Genomic DNA, 23,303 nt, shown 5'->3' with positions numbered 1-23,303 from the left:
GTTTGACAGTGATACCCCCGAGAGCGACAACACGATGAGTAGAAGAGAAGATCAAAGAGGGGTGTGAACAAGGGCAGCATCAAAAACAAAACGGGCCAGGAAAGATGGAAAATGTTTAGGAAGCTAACACCAAAGGAGTAAGAACACGTGCGTGTGGTTAACTTTGGTTTGGAGACTCGATACAGCCGTAGTGAAAGGGCGAAAGGGTACGAGATTTGGGGCTGTGAGTGTTTAAATTTCGCCGCATCTGATGACTTTAAGGCAAGTTTTGACGAGATGCACTGCTGCCTTAGTATTGTAAGTATTGCAATACTTGTAAGGTTGCATGCCAGCACCAATAGATACACTGTGGCAAACACATCCTTGTCAAAGTATACATTTTTTGATCATTTCAAATTGTGCACAACTATTGTACGTGATTTTTTTTTCAAGTATGTTACTTGGAAAACCGATCTCGTTTTACCCATTTGTTAAGTTAACACCCCTTAATGTGAAATTGATAAATCTGAGATGCACATAATTCTAAAAAGCATTATAATTAAATAAAGTTTTAGCCACTCTGTAGTGCTCCTTGTTTTTCTGCCAAGCCAACAGAATTACAATAATAACTTCCAACTGTAAGTTCTTTTCGCGCACTATAACGTGAAGCTTTCTCATTGATGTCATCATTCAAAATCCTTCAACTGACTCTTGCGTGTATAAAAGCTTTGTATTCTGTGTTTTCCCTACAAAAACCCCCACACAAATTTCTCCTTTTCAACTTTCATTGCCTGATGCCCTTCTTTATTATCCCCATACATTAACTGAATAGAATGAATTATATTAGCTAAATACTGCCTGTTTTGTTAAGACCCCTGTGGCTTCTCGATTATTGTAGCCATTGGGGTCTACACCTCATTCCGCAGACCGTAAAGACGGAAACCTCCGAAAATATGCATTAGTAAGCTAAACATGGAATAACAATGACGAGAATAGAAGCAGTAGTCTGGGGTGAGAAGACTGATTGAAAAACAAGAATAGAATGGAAGGGGGCAAGCATCAAACGGCGTTGAGAAGGAAATATGAGAGGCATTTGATTATTCCCATGGCTGGATACTTAGCATAGAGAAGCCCTTTCTCTTTCTGACTTTCATGCACATACAGCTATTAACACACACATAAACACACAAGCAGTCCCGATCATGTTGACCACCCAGCCAGTGCCCCCTGGCCCCCCACCTCTCACCTTGCTCAGGGGCGCTCGAGCTGAGAAAAACTACACCATTCACTTCCTCTAACCACCACCCCACCTCCCCTTCTCCTTTTCCTCTCATTCGGTCTCTCTGTGCTCCCATTCATGTTGTAACAACTCATAAAGGAAGGAGACTTTGACCTACCTCAGTAAAGGTTGCCATTCTCCTTCGATCGTCTGTTGTGTGGCAGATCTTGGGAAATTTGCAGTAACTGTACGAGAAGTGTGCCTGTCTGCCATCTAAAAAAACAAAAAAAAACATTGTAAAAGATGATTGGATTAGATTGGATAACTTTATTCAAGTGGTATTCGGTAATTCGGGAAATTTCGGTGGCACAGTAGCACGAGGGTGAGAATACAGACACAGCAAAAGACATTTTAGACATAAATAGATACTTATTAAGTAAGTTAATAAATAAATACATGAATAAATATAAATAAATAAGTGTGAAAATACACATCCATATAAATTATAAAGATACAATACAGAAACATATAGATCATGTTGATATATACATAAAAATATATTTGCGACCCGTTAGCCAATATTCACCAGTATGTTACCACGAGTACCTTCATTCAACAATTGAATATAATCTTTTTTGTGGTTTTATTTACCTATCGACTAAATCCTGATGGTCAACTATTTCAAAGCACAAGAGAACTTGCTACAAAGTCCTTTGCCTTTTGCAAAATATACAAATGAGGCAATAAAATATGTTATATTGATCGTCTGAAACTAAAACATAATCCAACAACAACAGTACAATATAAATTTGATTTAAAACCTCATAGAAGGTTAAATCAAAGCTGTGTTGCAAAACCCATGTGTGAAATGTAGATTTTAGACCTATTTATCATCACAGGATGACACCACTAACTGATAAATATGCATTTTCAAATAGTCTACTCTATTTTAGGTTAATGGTCTTTGGTGTACTTTCAACTACCCCCCCCCCCCCCCCCATAATAAAAATTCAGTATCAAATTCACAGCAGCAAAACTTTGCCATTTTATCAACCTTTCGTCCACTATTACATCATTAAAATGTTTGAACTAATTTAGCATTCAATCTATAAAACACTGTCAACTATTTTCAACACAATTAGCATTGAAATATCATTACGTTACATATTGGGACATGCACAAGAGGAACGCTAAAATGTGAAAGCGATCCAGATGTCAGTGAGAAAACAATATTACCGCACAATTTGTGGAAAATGTTCCATATTGAGCAAGGAAACACAAATAGAACAAAGATGGAAACATTGAGCGTGCCAAGCAGAGTGAAACTATCCAAATAACATAATGAGTTTCTGCAGCAAATTGATTGACTTTTCTTTCTTCAATGTTTCAATCTGTAAGGAATTGGTATATGAATATGTATCCAATAGTTTGTTTCAGACTTCAACTCAATTGCTGCAGCTAATTGCTGGTAAGGCAGTTGATTTAAAGCAAATAAGCAGGCTATTGAAGAGAGACAATCAGTCAGGCAAACAGACAGTCAGGTCAGTCACTAGGACCTGCACACAAAGAGACAGTGATAAACATGAAGAGAGTCAAGGCAGTCATTTAAAGCCACATGTGGGAGCAGTAGCAAAGAAACCAAACTCAGGTTAGAGGTCATGGAAGATTTGGGTTTCCTACTTCTACACCCTACAAGACCACAACTAGCTCGTCTTCTTTAACACAGACTTTCAAGCTTGAGAATTGTCTGTTCTACAGCCGCCATTAGTTGTACCAGACATAGGCAAACTACGGCCCACGGGCCACATCCAGCCCGCTAATTTTTTTTATCCAGCCAGGCGATGTTGTCCAAATAATGATTTTTTTTCCAAGATGGCGCTGTCACGTGGAAACTAGTGGCAGTAGCTCTGTCCACTCTTATTTGTTTTTTTATGTTTTACAGCCCCTCTATCTTTTTTAATGACATTTTAATATATCTCAATACATTCCTTTTTACTTTACTTTGTACTTTTGACTTTAGTGATGAGTATGTTAATACTTTATTCCTTTTTTCTGTTTATGTTTCATATGTACGCTTAACGGATGCACATTTTTATATGTATCGTATCTTGTGCTGACCCGGCCCATCTGTCAAATTTTTAAAGTCAATGTGGCCCCCACCTGACTTCCCTCCACTTATTTCAACATTATTCAAGGATGTACCAGCACAGGCAAAGACTTTACAGAATGTAAAAGGAGATTTGTTTTGTTGTTTCTCCAGAAATAAAAAAAACATTGTCTGACATTGCTTCAATTCAAGTACCTGTAAATCTTGGCAGGTGTCTACGACAACTGTTGCCATTAACAGTGTCAGACGTTTAATCTATTTCAATGGGTGGGACTAACAATGATCATTCACAGGCATGGACGTCCTAGTTTAAATGGATTGCACGTCAACGGCAGTCAATGAGTTAACGAGTGTGTTTATACCCAACGACCCTTGATGACACACACTTTGACCTCTCGGGGGTTTTCACTACTTGCATTGATTTTTTGGGGTTCAAATTTTTTTTCACGCTTTTTAATGTTCAGTATTGTCAACATTAGTTTTCAGAATATTTTTTTAAAATTGCTTAAAAGACTAATTTCAAGACATACATACTGATTTTTTAAAAATGTTACTTAGTTATGTTTACCAAAACAATAACACAAATTTTGGCAGTCAAGGAACAAAACCATATTTACAAGGAATCAGTCATTTTCCTGCCAAATAGGAGTAAATTGAAAAATCTAAAAGTTACAGTCACAGCTTCATCACAACATATTTCTGTTGCAATGCAGCTTGCCCTCAACTACCTGTCCCCCACATGTCCCTCTCCTACATACGTCCATCTGTGCATTCATCTCATTCCATTGCTTTCATGACCCTCATCTTGATGCACGTGTTTGGTGTGTCCAGCTCCCACTGCTACGCTCTTTATAAACACATCAGTTGGGCTGACAGTACACAGCGGGAGAGAGGGTGAACCTGGAGACGGCCAGGGACAGCAGTCTCATAAAATCAAGGGGAAAAAAAAAAAGAAATCACTTAATTTATTTCCCTCCAAATTGGAAAATGCACGCTCACACCTGACTAAATCATCACACGTCAAACTGGAGACGGCCCCCCACCGCACACGGACGAAACCCAATCCCACTTGTGCTGCGTGCACCCAAGCCAGCGCTGGCAGTGAAAACACAACGTCACACACTGCGTACAAGCTTCCTAATGCTTTTGGCAGATGTGTCGTCCCCTTCCAATTCATGTACCCCGTGTCTTCCCTTCAACACAAGTCGCCCGTCGCCATTTTTTGTGGCTTCCATGGTTTCTGTGTAGAAAATTGCTTCTTTCTCCAATATTTCCCCTTTCTGGGTCTAAGCTTCTGTCAAAGTCTTCACTTTATTTCAGTCAAGTTCTACTTTTCATCACTATCAGGGCCAGGCCTTTTTTTAGTAGACTTAGAACATGTAGCTCTCGAGCCGCATGCGGCTCCAAAGCCAAAACGAATGCGGTTCTAAGCCGCAGCAACATACACAGCAGTTGATGTGTTCATTCTGAGTAATTTGAATTTGATGTGATGTGTGTTAAAAATATCTTTAAAAAAAATGAAGAAGTACGAAACCCACAATAATTAATATCAGAGGTTTTTCAGTTAAGGTACGTTCTCCATTTTATCGCAGCCACAAAAAAAATACAAAAACAGACGCCAACCCCATTCACCCCAACAGGTGTTTTCATTTACTTTGATTAGAGCTTTCCTTTAAACATCTTATTCCCAGCACCCACCCGTCCGCCACGGTGGGCTCCCACGGATGGTGGGGCTTGTGGTGCAAGACCTGCATCTAATTTGAATGGGTTTCAGGAGTAAAAATAATGAGCTGCAAATTGCCTTTATTTAGAGTTCACACCAAATGTCAGGTGTAATTGGTTCTCGTGCCATGATCTCCACATCCAGGTGACAGTTGATTTGTTTCAACTTTGCCCTCTTTTCTTTCAGGAAATGCACAAATCACATTGCAACAAAGACGTGTCATTAAAAGCATTAGCATTCTTTTGAAATACTTAAGTTTTGTGGAACTAATATGACAGAGAACATTTCACACAGGCCCGAGGTGAATAGAATTTTGGGATTGATTGGCAGCTGCCGAGTTACGACTACAGTAGCAACATTTTTATTTATATCGATACATATATTACTATTTCTGAGAATGTGTGTGTTTGTCCATTAACATCGGACAAAATGGAGACAAATGAATGTGGTTTTGAACAAAAAATTGCAAATGTACGGCTCAATTTTTGAATTTGGGCCCCAGTTTTTAACAGCTGTTATTAACGCGTACATTTTTTTAAAAACATTCATAATCCACTCAATTATTCATTATCACAAAACTGTAGGTCATTTTCAAGCTATATTTTAACACTTCTTATGCCATTAAAAGTGTCAAAAAAGTTAACGACTACTCCGAGTGGGAAGTAAAAACTATAACAAAGTCTTTTTTTCTTCAAAATCTCAACAAGAAACAAGAACAATATATAAATATTTCAAAAGTTTATGCACACTAGCAAATAAAAACAGGCTAAAAAGGTGAGTTGTCCAGAAGCACATTACGTAACAGAGGAAGCCGTCTGTCAATGTTGCGACGTCGAATGACACTAACCCCATTTTCTTACTCTCCGACTTTCAGATTCCATTCAAAAGAAGGACGACAGCACCATAAGCATGATGTGTTTATGCAAGGCTAAATCAGTTTGAGGGTAGTAGTAATAAGTGTGTGTGGGGAGATGTTCTCCCTAATGATTCATGACGGCAAATGATCAGCCGTGAACAAACAACAAGCAAGCCACCCGCCTGTCTGCACAAACAAGCAAACAAACACAGACGACAGACAAACAAGGCGTCAAGAAGTGTGACGGCGGAGTTTTGGGAAGATCAATCACGCGCCGAGTCCAACGAAAGCGCTCGGGGGCAGAAATTGTCTTACAAGGTTATGCATCTATAATAACCGACTCAGTACTTTTTTTAAGGGCAGTTTGTTCCAGTACTTGCATGCACATCCAATCATCCATTGCGTGAACACATGTAGTTTGGGTTGTCTTTTTGTTTTTCTTATGTGTGGTTGCTATTGTGAACAAGTATGTGTGTACTTTTGTGTGTGTCTGTGCGTGGGATGTAACCCAAGCCAGAGCGGCACAACACAGCAGCTTGTTCAAAGGCCTGTTTGTATTATTACAGCTTGTCCAGCTGCTCAGGACAGACAAACAAGACTTAGTGCTTTAGGCTGCAAAACAGACCTCCCACCCTATTGTCGATGCCCCCGTGGCCCAGCCTGACGTTTTTGACTCAAAAACGGCCAAATAGACCCTTACAAAATGTATATACAGTATACAAATAGCCAAATGTGACGGAATCTATCGCCCAAAACGAGCACATCCTCTCCCAATATCAGAAATGTGCATTTTTTACAGCTTTTTCTGAAAATATTCTCTTCATAAAATGGATACGCCAATGTTTGTTTAGGAGCGTACTCTGTACCTCTCCGGGTGCCTAAGCGTTTGAAAAGTGCTTATACATTTTTTCAGCCAACTGTAATGAGTAATTCTACCTCCTGTCAAAATAGCCAGTCTCCATTCCACATTTGCTTTTTGAATCCCACATACTTCCACGAGCAATGATCCCGAAAACAAAATATTGCTTTATATACACAGTGATCTAGTTGGAGGGCCGATGGAAATTAATGCTTGTATTTTTAGCGCCGACGTTTTTGTCGACAATATTTCTTTCACAGTGCACTCTGTTGGCCTCTGAGCGGCTCCCTCCTCTGGAGATCTGCCAAATGGATCTGATCGAGGTGATTAAGATCAGGGTAAGGCAACACTCTCTCGCTCCCTCGCACCTCTGTCTCTATGCCCCCCATTTTATCCTTTTCACCTCAATTTGTGCCACTCTTCCCGGCTTTCAACCCACTGGCGTTCCCAAAAAAAAAAAAAAAAACCTCCTCCATTCTCGCATCTATCCTCCTCCTGGTCTCCTCCATCCCCTCCTTCACCCTCTCTGACTCAGGGTCCCTGTGTGCCTGTATGTAACATCAGTAAAGCTGTCAGGCAGCCAAGCCAAGGTAAACAGCCCAGCGCTAGGTTCAGGGGTGACGGGGGCTTGAGATGTTTTTCCTCGGGAACCAAGGGACCCCCAGGGGCTTCTGGCTGGGGCCAAAGAGGAGGAGGGAAGATGATCCCCTTTAGCTCTACCTCCCCGACACACACACACACACACAAGTATGAACATTGAACGTCTTCCCCCTTTTGTCTCTTTCCTCCTCATCACTCTCTGTGCGTCTTCCTCGTCATGCATCTGTGTACACAGAACTCTTGGGTAGCAGCCCCATTTCACATTTACATCATCCATCAACATCAGCACACTTGTATTCACGTACACACCAGCAAATCCTGGTTAAAGTTGCAGTACAACTTTAAAAAAAAAATTATAAGTCAAGGGTAGGGAACCCATGGCTCGGGAGCCATGTGTGGCTCTTTTGATGGGTGTATATGGCTCTCCGCAAACCTGTGTGGTAAAATATGGGAACCGCTGGTGAGAGACCTAAGTTCCGAATGTACCAATGGAACTGTGGGCTGAAACTATCTCTGGTGCCTTTTTTAAATCATAATTTTTCTTCATTACTCGTCTGCATGCATTTTCTCATTGATACTCATTGATTAGCAACAGTGAAATACTGTTCTCAAAAGAATTCAGACTTTTTTTTACTTTCAAATAGGTGAAATGAATAATAAATGCTCACAATTTCATGTATTTTTACTTTTAAATTCTGAGTATGGCTCTCAAGGAATAACATTAGAAAATATGAATTGTTTATGGCTCTTTTCGTCAAAAAGGTTCCTGACTCCTGTTATAAGTTATCAAAATATGGCCAAGGAATATCATTGGTTTCCCATAGCTTACTCGCAATTTGAGACGAGAGTAACAAGCATTTGTTGAGCTTGCTTTTTAATTGACTTGTTTTTTTTTTTTTTATGCCGAAAAGAGAGATGGATGAGATGAAGCTTTTCATAGCGACAAATGAATCAAAATGCATATCTGTCCTTGGCGGGATGTACAATGTGCCATCAATCATAGAGGAAGAACGGAATGTACACATAGTCAGCAACGTTTCGTCTGTATAGAGACTCCCATCCCGGGCACACCCAGTAATCCTCCTCTTGTACTTGTTCTAGCCAGCCTTCTGGTTTTAAATGCATTCTAACCATCTCATTTTAGGATCTTTTGTCTTCATGATCTCACATCTAAGATAGGTCCTTAACCAGCTAACTGGCCTGGAGGCTGTGTACTATTTCATGGCCAGATTGACAAAAACATAAGCAAATAGTTTGTGTGAAATATGGAGAATTTTTAAATAGCCTAATAAAGTATGTTTTTTGTGGAAGGAAATATATAATAATAAAACACACACTAGTACAAGGTTTAACAAGCAAACCATTAAGCTAACTTGATAAGTAATATGGCATTAAACACCTTTTAATGCTTAAAAAAGGGATACATTCCTTTCCAATTACTTAAATATTTGCATCAAACATACGAGTATTTGTACAATAGTTAAACTTATTTTTACACTTCAATTGTCATTAAAAAAGTTTTTTTGAAACTCAATGTAAACTTTTATGGAAATTCTGATTTTACAAAGGTCTCAACCTTGATTTTTTCCACTCTAGTTTATGAATGATGATTTTTTTCCTTAAAAAAAGGAATTTAGGATACTCAGGGAATGGCAAAACAAAGTAAATGGAGAATAAGTTGTGACTTTTGTGGTGACTTGGTAAAAGAATAGAAAAAAAAACAGAGGGAAGTGATATTGCTAACCTGTACATGACCCCTCTCATTCCCAGTAAGCTGCTCCCTCTGATGGTGGCTGATGGTCTGGGATGAAGAGCAAGACAGTCTCCTAACAAACCAGAGGTAGCAAATCAGACAGAGCAGTAAAAAAAAGCAGATCAAGTGGGACGAAGGTGATGGTGAGTAAAAGGGAAAAAAATACAACTTTTTTGGAAGCAAAACTATGCTTTAAAAAAAAAACAACGTGAAGAGTGATTTAACGGGGGAAAACAAGAGAGAGATTCTTTAGAAAGAAGTTACTCTAGCCAAAAAAAGCATGTAGAATTGAATTAGGGCACAGGAAACACAACCAAGCAAGTAAGTAAAAGAAGAGGGGAAGCAGGGGTGCATGGAGAAAGAGGAGGCCCATTACCTTTCTTACATTAGCCGTTACATCCCTTAGCGACCGTGGAAGGGTAAAAAGGGAGGAAACATCACAGGGTGGGAAAAAGGATTAGGATAATTGGGGGACTGTGAAAGCGAGAGCAGCTTTATGAGGGTCCATCTATATTTGCAAATACTATCATTTTTACAGGATATGAAGCGGGGAGGCCTCTTTGAAACATGTCGCCTAATACGTAAAACGTTCAATTTCAGCCCATGTACCAGAAGTGACGGGTATTTTTCCAAGATAACACAGTAATAAGAATAATTCAAAGACAGAAAATGCAAGAAACATTTTACATTGTTTTTAGTTATATTTTTTTAGAGGAATTTGCCAATGTTCTCTTGCTAAGGACTCTAAAGTCATTCCATCACTTCATTAATGATATTTATTGTTCTCCAAAGACTTTAAGATATGTATGCTATGTTATTTCACCGTATGCAATTACTATTCTTTTCCTTGTTGTAACATTTGCCTGTTGCTATCATTCTTCCTGTTCTGTCGCAGTGCCACATCAATCACAAAGTGCCACAATGGTTGGTCACGGAACTCTGACACTGGTGACATATTTGCATTGCAATCTGGAGAGCTTGGACCCACCAGTATGACGGCTCTCAAGAGGACGTGCATGCATGGGCGACCCTGGCCAAAACATCCCTCTAGACTTAGACTTAATCAGATAACGGTGAATCCATGTTCACTCCTATGGGTTTTTATCATTTTTATAATAATACAAATTGAATGGATGAAGTAAAATAGTCATTTGTAACTATTGTGAGTAGTCGTGATGTTGCTGTCTATGTATACCATAACGTTTCTATGCAATAATGATAATGCTTATGCATGATGACGTTATCATAAAATGGGATTTTTTTTTTTTTTGTCAAGTGAATGACCCATCATCTTACACTTTTATACCCAAAAATCATTAGAATACTTTTTTTTTAAATCCTAATATTGGCTGGCATGGCCGAACAAAACATTATATACAAATATGACATTTAAAATTGCTATTTGTTAACAACATGAAGGCATGAACATCAAATACAACACTTTTGAACCAATGTATTACAATCCATAATTTACAATACATACATTGTGAATTGTTGTTATACTAGCCAAAAAAATCGCAGTTTTCACATATTATTCTAAATACTTCATATACATCTGCTTTCTTATGTTTTTCTGAAGATATCTGCAATAACGCTAGGTTGTAAATACAATATGAAAAGAATGACATAAAAAAATCGATGTAATGCAATTTGGAATTTACAAATACACTATACATAAATACAAATGTCCCCCTGACTATTTTTAACCTTTAATCTGACTAGTACAACAAGATCGAGTCAAAAGAATAGACGATCGAGGGGCTTGATGTGTGATATTAATAAAAGCGATACATACATCATTACTATAAACACAAGTGAACCACGTTGGCGTTATTTCGACAATGTCAAAAAAGCAAACTTACCAGCAAAATAGGAAGATCGGGGATGTAACTCTTATTTCGAGGTCTTCTATGTTCCCGTAGTTTTGGTCGAAATCGCGATTTATTCATTACAAGTGACTTTTAAATCGATTTATTTGGATTTTGCGTGCTTTGCAAGGGACGCTGAGTGCATGCTGCATGCATACAATCAAGACAACTGCGTCAACACCTGTCAAACAAAGTCACAGGAATATTTTTTATTTAATTTAATTAAAATATTTTAGTGAAAATGCACAATATAACACACTGAAAACGTGTTTTTTTCCCATAAAGATTTGTGCTCAAGGGAAAATATACTGTAAATATAAAACCTCACCCACCCTTTTATTTTTCCAGGTTACAGGAAACAGAACCAGGTAACGATTTTGTTTCCACTAAAGTTATTTCAAATTATTTTTTAGCTTTGCATGTATCACAAATGTCATCAAAATGAAAGTCAGTGGCCCAAATGAGGTTTTGGGCTAGTCAAAAAGAGTATAATCTCATCTTCCCAGTGACATATCAACCCATTTTCTTCCTTGTTTCATCATCTGGATGTGACGGCCGTTTCATCTTCTATTTTCAAAATGAGGAGAAAATGAACCTGGAAAATGACACTTATACTTTAACAACAAATCATCGCTTGTGCTTGCCAAGCAACCTGTTGCTACGGCCACCAAATTCTGAAAATCTGTAGGTTTTGAGTTAGTGGTTACCACATCGGCCTCACAGCTCTGGGGTCCTGGGTTCAAATCCAGGTCCCGTCCACCTGGAGACAGCTGGGATTGGCTCCAGCACCCCTTGTGGGTGACACTAGTGAGGATAAAACGTTACAGAAAATGAGATGAGAGATGAGATATATATTAGTAGTAGTATTTTCTCCTGCAATGGAAACACTATTAACTCATCACATTTTGGTTTGTTAAGCATCCATTGCTCATCTCATCAATTTTCACGTTAGTATTGTTACACGGCCCACTATGCCAGGGGTAGGGAACCTATGGCTCGGGAGCCACATGTGGTTCTTTTGATGGGTGCATCTGGCTCTCCGCCAACCTGTGAGCTAAAATATGAAAACCGCTGATGTCAGAGCTGAGATACTGCGTTTTTTTTTTTATCTGCATTAGACTCTTCTGGAATGCATACTATCATTGATTAGCAATAAGAACACTGTCAACGTTGTTTTCCACTTTAAAAGTGGTGAAATTACTCAAAACAAAGAAACCCATTTACATGTATTATGGCTCTCATGGAATAACATTGGAAAATATGAATTGTTTATGTCTCTCTTCGTTAAAAAGGTTCCCGACCCATTCACTATCCGAATATAGAAACAAAATGTTGCTATCCTATTTGCATGGTGGAGGAACAAAAGAGCCCTGCAATACAACAGATTTTGAAATGAAAATGTGCCACAAATACACCCAGCCACAAAACTTGAGCAAGTGCTTACATGTGTAGCCTCACTTTTAACTCTTCTCCTCATACACTTGATCTACTTAGATCTCCCACATCTAACAGCCACTTAACCTCACTTTCTCTATTCACCCATCTGCTCGCCCCCCTTCAGTTCTCAATCCATCATCCAGCTGCGCTCTGTGTAATGACTCTATAGTCACCAACAACATTAATCCACACCCCATCCAAACGCATACACACTCCCACGTCATAAAATAGTCTTTTACCTTTGTTCAGAGTGCAATCTTAGCCTCCTTCACCGTTACATCTGCCAGTCCTATAGTGTTGTTTTTCTCCTCTGCTGTCCTTTTTTCATAGGTGGCATTTCACGTCTTGAGTGGTCTTATCATCTATGGCCTTTTATTTGCCTCAAGCTTTGAACTCGTATCTTCTTCATGTACCACACGGACTCCATGTGAGAATCGAAACTTGTAGGGGAAACACGGTTATGAATAGGTCCTTGCAGAGAAGCATGTTTTGTCAATATGTTGCACCAAAAGAAGATGAGAAAGTCAAATACAGACTGACACCAGGAGGGTTTATAAATCTAAAGCATTGACATACATATTTTCCGCATCTGTTTAACAGAAAAAAAAAGGAGGCAAGGGTGTGTACACGTAAAAAAAGATGAATGTGCACGCATGGGACCTCCCTTGTTGAAGTACAGTAGAAAAGATGCATGCAGGGAAACAATAAATCCACTACTCAGTATTATATAGTATTATATCTAGTCTTTTATTTGCCATAGTGGTGCTTCTTTATTTTAGACTGTCGCCTTTTTTCAAATCTTGCGGTACCTATGTTTTGAAAAACCATATAAATCTAAACTGTGAAATTGTAAGAGTACTAGGGTGAACTAGAGAGCATAACAGCCAAGACAAACGGACTCAAGGACAGTTTCTTCCCAAGAGCTGTCACCAAAGTTCTGGGCCTAATCAAGACTTATTGATAGCCACTTTAGTTTTTTATTATTAAGACCACTTATTTATCTATTCCTACTAATTGATTATTTATTTATCATTACTCTATATGCATGATCTATGTAGTTGTTGTTTGTTGGTGAGTCCATAGACTCACATCTCAACAACTTGAACTGAACGTCTCCAAAACCATAGAACTCATTCTGGACTTTAGACATAACAAGGCCAAAACGCTTTGCTGATCTCATTTGGACTACGTATATACTCATTTCTTATTTATTGATCATTTATTTGTCTGATAATTTTTTGTTGTTATTTGTGCACTACGTGGTGAAAGCTTTACATCTCTTTATACTTGTATAAAGACAATAAAAGCCTTCAATTCAACCTGCACCAAACTAAATTATTTTGTCTACCCTAGAAGTAAAGTAAAGTAGCTGTCAAAGTTGGGGACCCCTGAGAGTGTTTATGTTCATCATTATTTTGGTGATAGTGGTGGGTTTTATCATTGAGATTTTTATCAGATGGAAATGTTTATAAAAGTTTATTTTTGGTGTCATTCTTGAATCATATATCTAGCTGAATCTAGATTTTTTTTCTTACCACCTTCAGTCCATTGGAATGTCCGACATGACCTCTTTTCTATCCAAATCCCGAGTTTGTCATTTCACAACACACAACTAAAATAGATCCCTCTTAAAAATGTATTGTTTATTTCTTTCCGGCATTCAAACAAATCCCCAGCGAAGTTTTCATAAACAACTTCATGAAAATTGTGCCGTCAGACGAACAAAGAACAAACCAAAGTGAAAAACACGTTCTCCTCTGGGAGCTGGTTAAAGTGTCCTATGTGATTAGTACTGTCAAGTAGGATGCTTGTATTGTGCATTTGTTGGTGTGTATATGTGTGTATTGTGTACAGTGCTTGGCATGCCTGTGGTGCTCCAGTCTGGGCTTCAGATCAACGTTGGTGGTGAAGGAGAGGTGTTGGGAGACCCTTGTGTAAGTTGGTGAGAAAGAGAGAGAGAAAGAAAGAGGGATGTTCACCTAGAAGTGGACGCAATGTGTAATGGCAGTTCCAGCTGAGAAAACACAAGCACCCGAGGAACACTAAAACCTGAGGGGTGAAAAATATGCGAGGCCCAGCGATAGGTCAGATTCCCCCACCGTATCTAATTCGATTTTACAAACTGTAAGAAAACACGCTGCTGCTCTCCAAGCACTAGTGCAAATATTTCAATTTTTTACACGTTTTTTTTTTTTTTCATTGATTCCAAAACCTCTGTGGCCTTTTTTTCCTCAAAGCACATCTGCTTTTTACTTACAATATGTCCATAAATAGTAGCTGAAAGAGATTGTTTACTCAAATACAGATGAAGGAGGTATCTATTAAAGCCGTGTGGCACACATTATTATGGAGATAGGCTCATATTTTATGAATGAATGTGAAATTTTTCAAAACACTACAAAATATCAATATCGCAGAAAGAATATGGAATAACGATGGCCTAAAATTATTATATTTTATTATAGTAGTGGTCACTATATAGGTTAACATTTATGATTTGGAATAAATAATCTAAGACCAAGTGAAATGTATTCATTTGGCAAAATATGGCATATTGTTTTAGAAATATGAATGCTTTGAGATGCAAGTTTAATTCGTTCTTTGACCAAAAGCAGAACTAAAAATGCTTTTATGTGAAATCTTCTTAACTATTTGATTTTATGGAAATGCTGTTAAGACATTCATACATTTACATATATACATTTTTGCTTCATGACTTCTAGAGCAGAAAATACAATAATTGAGCTACAGTTTTGATACTGTTCTTGGGAATTACCATATCAGATTGCACATCCGTCGTAATACCTTGTGACACATTCACCAACATAATTTGACATACTTTGTCATAAATAACAGCGAACAACTGTATACACACAAAGTGAGTCCCCAGCTGTCATCTGTTAACCGGAAGAGCATTCTGTGCATTTCTTCTGTCAAGAACAAAAAAAAAAGAAATAAAGACCTTCCAGGGTATCTCAAGGTGTTTATTTTGTAAACTTTACCCAAAGTAAGCACTACGTGAGAACATATATTTTACGTTTTCTCCTCTAAAAGATGTCTACGGACCTAGATTTTTTTGTCCGCAATGATTATTTCAATTGTAGCTTCAGGAAGTCTTCTAAAATGTTTGATGTTGCACGTTTAAATTTTAAAGAGGCATGCAGAGATTAAGCGAAAGGCCAGTTTAAAAAAAAAAAAAAACTCCTCTTTGGTGCCTCATGCAAAACAAATCATCAATGAGAACTGATGCTTTTTATTAAAGTGTGAGCCTTGTCGTTATTATTTATCCGGGACAGTTTCAGGCAGGCTGCAGCGGAGATTGGTGCGTGCCCGGTGGTCCACGCAGTCAGGTCTGGCAAAGACATTAGAACGGGGAGTCCCATAGACAGCGCTCACTTCTCTAAATAAACATTAGTCTTAAAAAGTTTGGCCCTACGACCTCGCCATGATCACATTTCAACTCTGGATACAGTCCATTTTTATCGCAAGGTTTGCCTCTTTTTTAAAACACACAAATTCACACATATGCTACCTAAAACTCACAATAGAAAAAGATTAGATATCAGTTTAAACAAAGTCTTCAGGAGTGTATAATATGAAAAAAAAACTATGGATATTTAAATGCACATTATTTCTTGAATTCAACTTTAAAGGCAACTTGGCCCATTGCTTCATCAACATCAGACCTTTCTCTTTTTTCACCAAGTAAGTTCCATTTTGAAAAAAATCAATCAGAAACAGCAGCATTTTTTACCGACAATGGAAAATCTCAATTGGAAAATGCTGGTTATTTTTTTCATAATGAAATATTATCTAACGCCCGCACTAAAAGGTCAAAGGGAAAGTTCACACACACACACACAAACACACACATTCAAGTAGCAGCTGCACCTCTCAAAATATAGACAGAGGGGTCCAAAAAGGTGTCAGTGATCTAAATTCTATCATTACAAATGACCTCCGTGCATATTGACTAATTATCCACTTAACTTAATATCAATTCTATTCAATTGAGCTCAACGTTCCTTTGAATAAATATACATATTTTTAAGAATTACACTCTGAATTAAAAGTCAATATTCCAATATGTGACTTACATTTTACTATACCTTAAATATTGTCCTACACAGTCACACTTTTCATACTGATGTGTTCATTTTTCACATATTAATTGATCATTTCCATTAATGCAGGATACTAAACAACAAAAACAAGCATCAATCCAGTGAATATATTCAATTTGCTGCCTCATAGAATGAATCACCTGCCTGTGTTCTCCGCCCTGTCTATTATTTTTCCAACTGCAGGTGCTCTCTTCAGTCGGTGTGTCTTCCAAAGTTCATATTAAGTTCTGGCACATGGGGGAGTTTGACTGTCCGGGGCTCTATTTACTCATTCTAAATTAATTAAGCGCCGGGATTCCATTGTGTGGTGCAAAAACAGAGAGGATGAGAGGGGGGCTTTGCATGGTGAAAGTGGAAGAGTGCTGGCCTGGGGTGCGGGTGTGATTTATCGAGGTCGGCCCAGGCAGGCCCTCTCCTCTCCTCCCCGGCAAGCGCGTCAAGCGGACCGGGCCAACATTCCTCCGTGCATGATGGCAGCAGCAGAAGTGTCTATTGTATATTTTACTTAGATTGCTTTTGGATGTAGTTCAAATGCAATATTTTGGGTTTAAATGCGATTTATGGGTGGGGGAAAATGTGCACATATGATTTCGGTACCAGGCAATCTAGCACCAAAACACAAGGATTTGAGCAAAATTAATGGTACACCATCCAATAATATGCTGAAATTGATTTTCTCCTTTTAGCTAATGTGGGTCGGTTTGGATCGACACTTGAAAATACTGGAATCGATTTATTAATGTAGTTATTTCAGTGATTGCATCTTGTCTTACGGGTAGGTAATTAGAGGAAGCTAAATATTTGGGACAGCTCTCAGTGTACTATAATATGCCAGATTGTTGAAAAAAATACTACATCTTAATTCAATGCCTCTACATTTTGAATGCAAGATTTTATTAATTGGATGGAGTTTAAGTGCAGGTGTTACTAATAAAGTGAAATATAATGTTATATTAAATTGTATTATACTGTATTGTATCGTATTGTTGTGTTTTATATTGAATTGAATTGTATTTTATTATATTGTATTGTATTGTATTGTATTGCATTGTATTGCATTATATTGTATTATATTGTATTGTATTGTATTGTATTGTATTGCATTGTATTATATTATGTATTGTATTCTACTGTACACTGTTACGTTACATTACATTACATTATATTGTATTATATTATATTAGATTCGATTATAATATATTATAATATATCATGCATTGATTAAGCCTACAAAATGTTTAAATTATCATTTTTGTAAGAATTCTGAAGATTGTAGCAGACCAGGCCAATGCACATATTTTCAAACAATAGTGACACACACACATGCACACACACACACGCACACACACATGCACGCACAAACACACACACAGATACACACACACACACACACACACACACACACACACACACACACACTGCCCTTTCGTCCTTCAAGTCTAACTAAGATGCATCGATCAGGGATGCAGGTGTAGTGACAAGGTGGTGATTTGGGAAATTGGAATTGAGAATAACGATTTTAGTTAAGCTCCCTCTCGTCCAACATGCTCAAATATAGCTTTCTTCTAATGATATCAATATTGCGAAAACTCCTGCAATATACATAACAAAAAATAACAATGCAATTGCTTCCAAAGCACATATGGAAGCAGTTAGCGTGAGGGAGTAAAAAAGTATAAAAGCACTTTTGCAGTCATTTTGGCTGTCACATCACACATCACTCTTGACTATTCCTTCAGACAACGTCACACAAAATAACGTCTGACTCTCCTCGAGGGTAGAGCTGTTTCGTGTGGGTGGTCCCGGTATATGTCTGACATGCATGCAGTTAAAAACAAAACAAAAATTATAGGGAAGATGGTCACCGGGTGTGTGTATTGTTTGTTGTGGTGTTTTTTTTTTATATAGAAAAAAATAGATCTATTCATACACACAGTATAATATTGTAAAATACACCATTCGATTGTGTATTTGAATCGATGTTTTATCATTAAAGAAATAAATTCTTGATCATTTGGGTTGTCGTTTTAAGAATACTAAAAGTTGTGCAAATTTTGAGGACTTTTATTTTGAAATTTCAATAATAAAGTAATAAGGGGTGGTAATGTTTTTTTATTATAAGTTAATTAAAAAGGAATCATTTATTAGTATTCATTGCCAATAATGGTTTAAATTATTGCCAAAAGTATTGTATGTGTATTTAATTTTGTATACATATCCCTTTTTGCCCTTTAATACATAAATAGGCCATACAGCCCATGAAGTAGCTAAATATTAGAAGCATCGTTATTTACAAAATAAACATAAAAGGTATTTCAAACATGACGTTGTTTTTTATTATAAGTTAATTAAAAAGAAAGCCTTTATTAGTATTTATAGCCAATAAGGGTAAGATTTATTTCCAAAGGTATGTAATGTGTATTAAATTTTATATACATATCCTTTTTTGTCGTTTAATAGATAAAAAGGCCATACAGTCCATGAAGGAGCTAAATATTAGAGGTATCGTTATTTAAAAAACAAGCATAAAAGCTCTTTCAAACACAGTGAATATGTTACAGGTCACAAATTCCAGCCATGCTTCCATAAACAGTACTATGCACTATATGCACTGGCCTTCTTTGATGCCATAAGCAAGTTCTTATTTCATAATTGATATCTAAGAAGGTCCTAATTGTTTGCTACTGGCAGAATACAGTCTTCAAATCCTTTTTTTAAAATCTGCACAGTCCTAAGAACTGACATTCATTCATCAATTCGCTTATTAGAAATGTATTGATTAAAAAAATACTATAAGTTTAAGAAATTGAAACAAGAAAAACATATTTAAGTACTTTGTATTTACCTTTAACTCGCAAAATTGTCTGACCAACTAAAATAATGCAAATTAAGACCAAACAGCAGGCCATATTGTTAACATTTAGGTATAGTTAAATAGTTAAATAGTTAATTTATTAAGTGTATTATATTGGAAATTTAGTTTGCAAGATGTGCCAGCAGAAATGATTGAAAACATCACATCTCCCAGGTCGATTTTTCCCTTTTGAGAAACCCAGCATCCCAATTCAGAGAAAGCATATGTTGGTTTTCGTTTCAAAGCCTTTGAAAATCACTGATGTTGCACGACAAGACAGACGAGGCAGCTCATCCCTCCCACCCCTTTCATCCCCAATAATCACGTGTCAAAACACCCGCAAACTAATTTGTCTCTTGCATTTGCGCACAAAGCCCCCCAAAAAAGCTCGCCTGCATGCCCCCGTCTGTCCACAAACATGCTTCGCTCCAAAAAGACCACTGGGCCTGTTTAGGGGGTCCCCCACTGCTTCTCTTTTTCCCCATGTTCCGTGACAACCCAGACGGGATGAAAGCGGCCCTTTGCAAAAGCGAGGGCCCTTTGAGAAGATGCTTTTCAGGCTCCTAAATGCGTGTGGCTGCACCGGGCTCGCCAAAGGACGACCCCTTGCTGTGCACGTATTGAGTCCCCCCAGCCCGGGGGTCCACGCTGACAACGTCAACAAACGGCCCTGCAATGCGAATTACACTGGATTAGCAGCCCCAATGAAAATGCTGCTACAAATTAGCAACGAAAGCCCCCTTAATTCGCTCCACAAAATCTAAAGAGCTTATAGGGATATTGTCTACTTTCAATTACAAGCCACCAAGTTTTGCACAGTGTGTAGTTTAAGGTCCTTTAGAAAAAAAGGGGGTCTTTTTTTAGAGCCACACATGGGATGAATAGTGCCCCCCACACCTTGCAATGTAGGGTCTTGTTTTAGATTGGTTTGAATGAAATGCGATGGAAAGAAAAAGCTCGCTTCGAAAATCACAATTCATATGAAATTGCAATTTTTAATTTAACTGAAAGGATTATAAGTAGCGTTTCTGTTGTTTTTTTCAAATGCACAAACATTTATTTTGTCATTACAACCGAAAAATGACCTATAATGTACACATACGTTTTGCTATTGGCAACACATGACATAAAACTGGATGTGAAATACAGCCATGAAACACGTTTTGATGGAGGTAATGTGCTTTAAAAGATGAATAAAATCACAGGGGATTGGTAGGTTGCTATGACTTTTCATACACACTTGCATGTGCTTTTTTTAAGTTAAAAACCTGAGTTGTCTGTCATGTGTCACCTATGTCACCATGCTTGTACTAAATTTAAAAAAAAGATGTAAAAAAAAAAAAGTCCTCCCACACAGTGACACATTTATCTTTCTTTATCCAGGTGTTATTTTGCTTACAGCACAATGAAGGCCAGGTTATGACCTATTAAATGAATAATGGTTTCTTAAAAAGCATCTATTTACAAAGCTTAAATAAACCCTCTTAAGGGCCAAAACACAATACTTATATTTTTTCCACCAATAATGTTCAGCCTACCTTCACATAGGACGAAACCACATTTGGATTTTTATTCAAAAATATGTTCAGTTGAGGGCTTTTTTTTCCCAAATGTTTTTTGTTATTGTTCTTATTAGTTCGTTTTCTTTTTAGAAAGGACAAGTGTTCAGGTTTTTGCTGGGAAAGCTTTGCCCCGGCTGTAATAAGTCTTGTGACAGGCTCAAGTGGTTGGAAGCGGAGGCCAGGGCCGGGCTGAGCATGGCCAGGATATGCGCTTGTCCGCCGGGCTGCGCACTGTAGGACGACCCGGTGGGATTAGCCGCTCCGATGATGTTGTCAATCGAGAACGAGGGCCGACTCGGTGCACTCGAGTCCGTCTTGAGAGGCGCCAAACTCGGGTAGAAGGGCTTCCTCAAGTCGGCCCCCACGGGCAAGGGTGGAGGTGCCCCGGGGAAGATGGGAGAGGGAGGCAAGGTGCACGGCACATTGGCGAAGGGGAAGGACCCCCCAGCGTGAGGGTGTGGGTGCGAGTGCGGGTGATAGGGGTTGTGCGAGGCGGCGTGAAAGTTCTGCAACTGGAGTCCGTAGCTGTAGCCGTAGGGGCTGTATCCGAAGCCGGGGAGAAAGCCTCCAGCGTCCCGCAGGATGTCGTTGCCCTGGTTCCTCTTGAAGCGCTTCCTCCTACGCAAGAAGCTCCCGTTGTCGAACATGTCTGCCGAATCCGGGTCGAGCGTCCAGTAGTTGCCCTTTCCTGGGTTGCCAGGCTCCCGTGGGATTTTCACGAAGCAGTCGTTTAGCGAGAGGTTGTGCCGGATGGAGTTCTGCCAGGCTGGGAACTTCTCGCGGTAGTATGGGAACCTGTTGCTGATGAACTCGCAGATCTCACTGAGAGTTAAGCGCTTCTTCGGGCTCTGCAGAATGGCCATGGTGATGAGAGCGATGTACGAGTAAGGGGGTTTGACCAGGGCGCTTTTCCTCGACTTGTCGCCCATCATGACGCCACCGGGGTCCGAGCCGAGCCCCGTCGGCTCCGTCGGGCACTCTGAGCTGTTGAGCCCCGGTGAAGACGCCCCTTCCTCGGCGTCAGCGTTCTGAGAGTAGTTATCATCGGAGTCCAGGTTGAAATCGTGCTGCGTGTACTTTCCGTCCTTCCTGACGGACATGTCCCCTCCGACCACGTCGATATCCACATCATCGGACAAAGCAGAGCTGTCGGACATATCCGTCCCTAAAGTCATCCTTGTTGTCCAAGCCCTCCCTTCCTTCGTCCCGAGATGGTCTCCTCCTCGAGAGCCCCTGACACACACACACACACGCACTCTAGAACCGCTGCAGATCTTGGCTGCTCTCGGTTCCACGAGCACGTAACGCACGCATGGTTCTAGAATGGGAAAGTGGGGGGACAAAATCTTGCAAGTTGGACCTGCAGCCTTTGGCGTCTCCCGGAGCTTTGGGTGCGTGTGCGATTGTCAGTCATCCAAAGTGAAACTTCTGCTTCTTTCTCTCGCCCTCTCTCTCTCCCTTTCTCCCACTCTCACTCGCCTCAGCCCCTCTCTCTCTCGCTACTCTCTCTTTCCAGGCGTACAAGTCAATCTCAGATCAGCTATCGTCCACCAATTTGCAAGCCTTGTCATCTCATATGTGAAACTCACACACGAAGAATGAAGAAGTTTCAAAAATAATGTGTGTGTACTGTATGCAGACAAAAAAGCCCAACTCACCCATTCTCACTTACTTTTCAGCATTTATAGGAGCACCCTGGTCACGTGGTGTGTGACTCACACAGGAACTGGAACTAAATTTACATAGAATTTACCATTGTTATTATTATGATCATTTTTTTAACCTAAAAGCTAAAGCACCATTGCACACTGTTTTGAATTCAAAATGTATTTAATGATGTGTTTTTTTCTTGCCAGGTTTTGTATAGCAAAATAGGAAAAAGCATAAACTTGTTCAAATCCATTTTTCTTTCGTTTTTAAATATTACTATAGTTGACTATTAGTATTGATGACATTGACTTCTGATTGGTGGTATGGGGGATTATGACTATGTGCAATTAAGATTTACAAATACTAATGCACAATAATCATCAATGGGTTTCTTTGTTGTTTTTCTTGCAATAATTATATTATTGTTTTATATCTTGAGATGCACTATTAATGTGAGGCCTAATGTATTCCTCCCAACATGGATTTATGTGGTTAAGACGCCCCCTGCTGCTGAAAACATGCTCAAAATGCCATGCAGTGCAACGTTTTCTTTCTGCTTTTCACCGGTAGATAATTTGAACAATGCAGCAATGCAAACTTCTAGATTAAATATAGTGAATTGATATAATGCAAGTGCAAAGCCAGTTTTTGAATGGATGGATAAATCTTTTGAGTTCAGAATGCATTGTTAGAATAAAGGCTTACCTTAAAG

The 23,303-nt window shown here is 38.8% G+C and overlaps 1 protein-coding gene and 1 long non-coding RNA gene across 2 annotated transcripts in view; both read right to left on the bottom strand.

Moving 5' to 3' along the window:
* The window catches only part of LOC144197193 (uncharacterized), a 56,020-nt gene extending 44,862 nt beyond the window's left edge, over positions 1 to 11,158 (bottom strand). Inside the window, exons 1-3 of the long non-coding RNA XR_013326485.1 lie at positions 10,959 to 11,158; positions 9,088 to 9,169; positions 1,377 to 1,471 (exon numbers count right to left, since the gene is read on the bottom strand). This is a non-coding gene — a long non-coding RNA (uncharacterized LOC144197193). The remainder of the gene's footprint in view (positions 1 to 1,376; positions 1,472 to 9,087; positions 9,170 to 10,958) is intronic.
* Positions 11,159 to 20,205: 9,047 nt separating this feature from the next.
* foxd2 (forkhead box D2) lies at positions 20,206 to 22,595 on the bottom strand. Its single transcript, XM_077717157.1, has one exon. It carries the CDS (start codon positions 22,114 to 22,116, stop codon positions 21,028 to 21,030), a length of 1,089 nt encoding a protein of 362 aa, XP_077573283.1. The 5' UTR covers positions 22,117 to 22,595; the 3' UTR covers positions 20,206 to 21,027.
* Between the last annotated feature and the right edge of the window lie 708 nt (positions 22,596 to 23,303).

This window comes from Stigmatopora nigra, chromosome 5 (assembly GCF_051989575.1).
Source record: "Stigmatopora nigra isolate UIUO_SnigA chromosome 5, RoL_Snig_1.1, whole genome shotgun sequence".
NCBI classification, from domain to species: Eukaryota; Metazoa; Chordata; class Actinopteri; order Syngnathiformes; family Syngnathidae; genus Stigmatopora; species Stigmatopora nigra.
The sequence above is the reverse complement of the archived record's forward strand: the minus strand, read 5'-3'. Positions and strand labels throughout refer to the sequence as shown.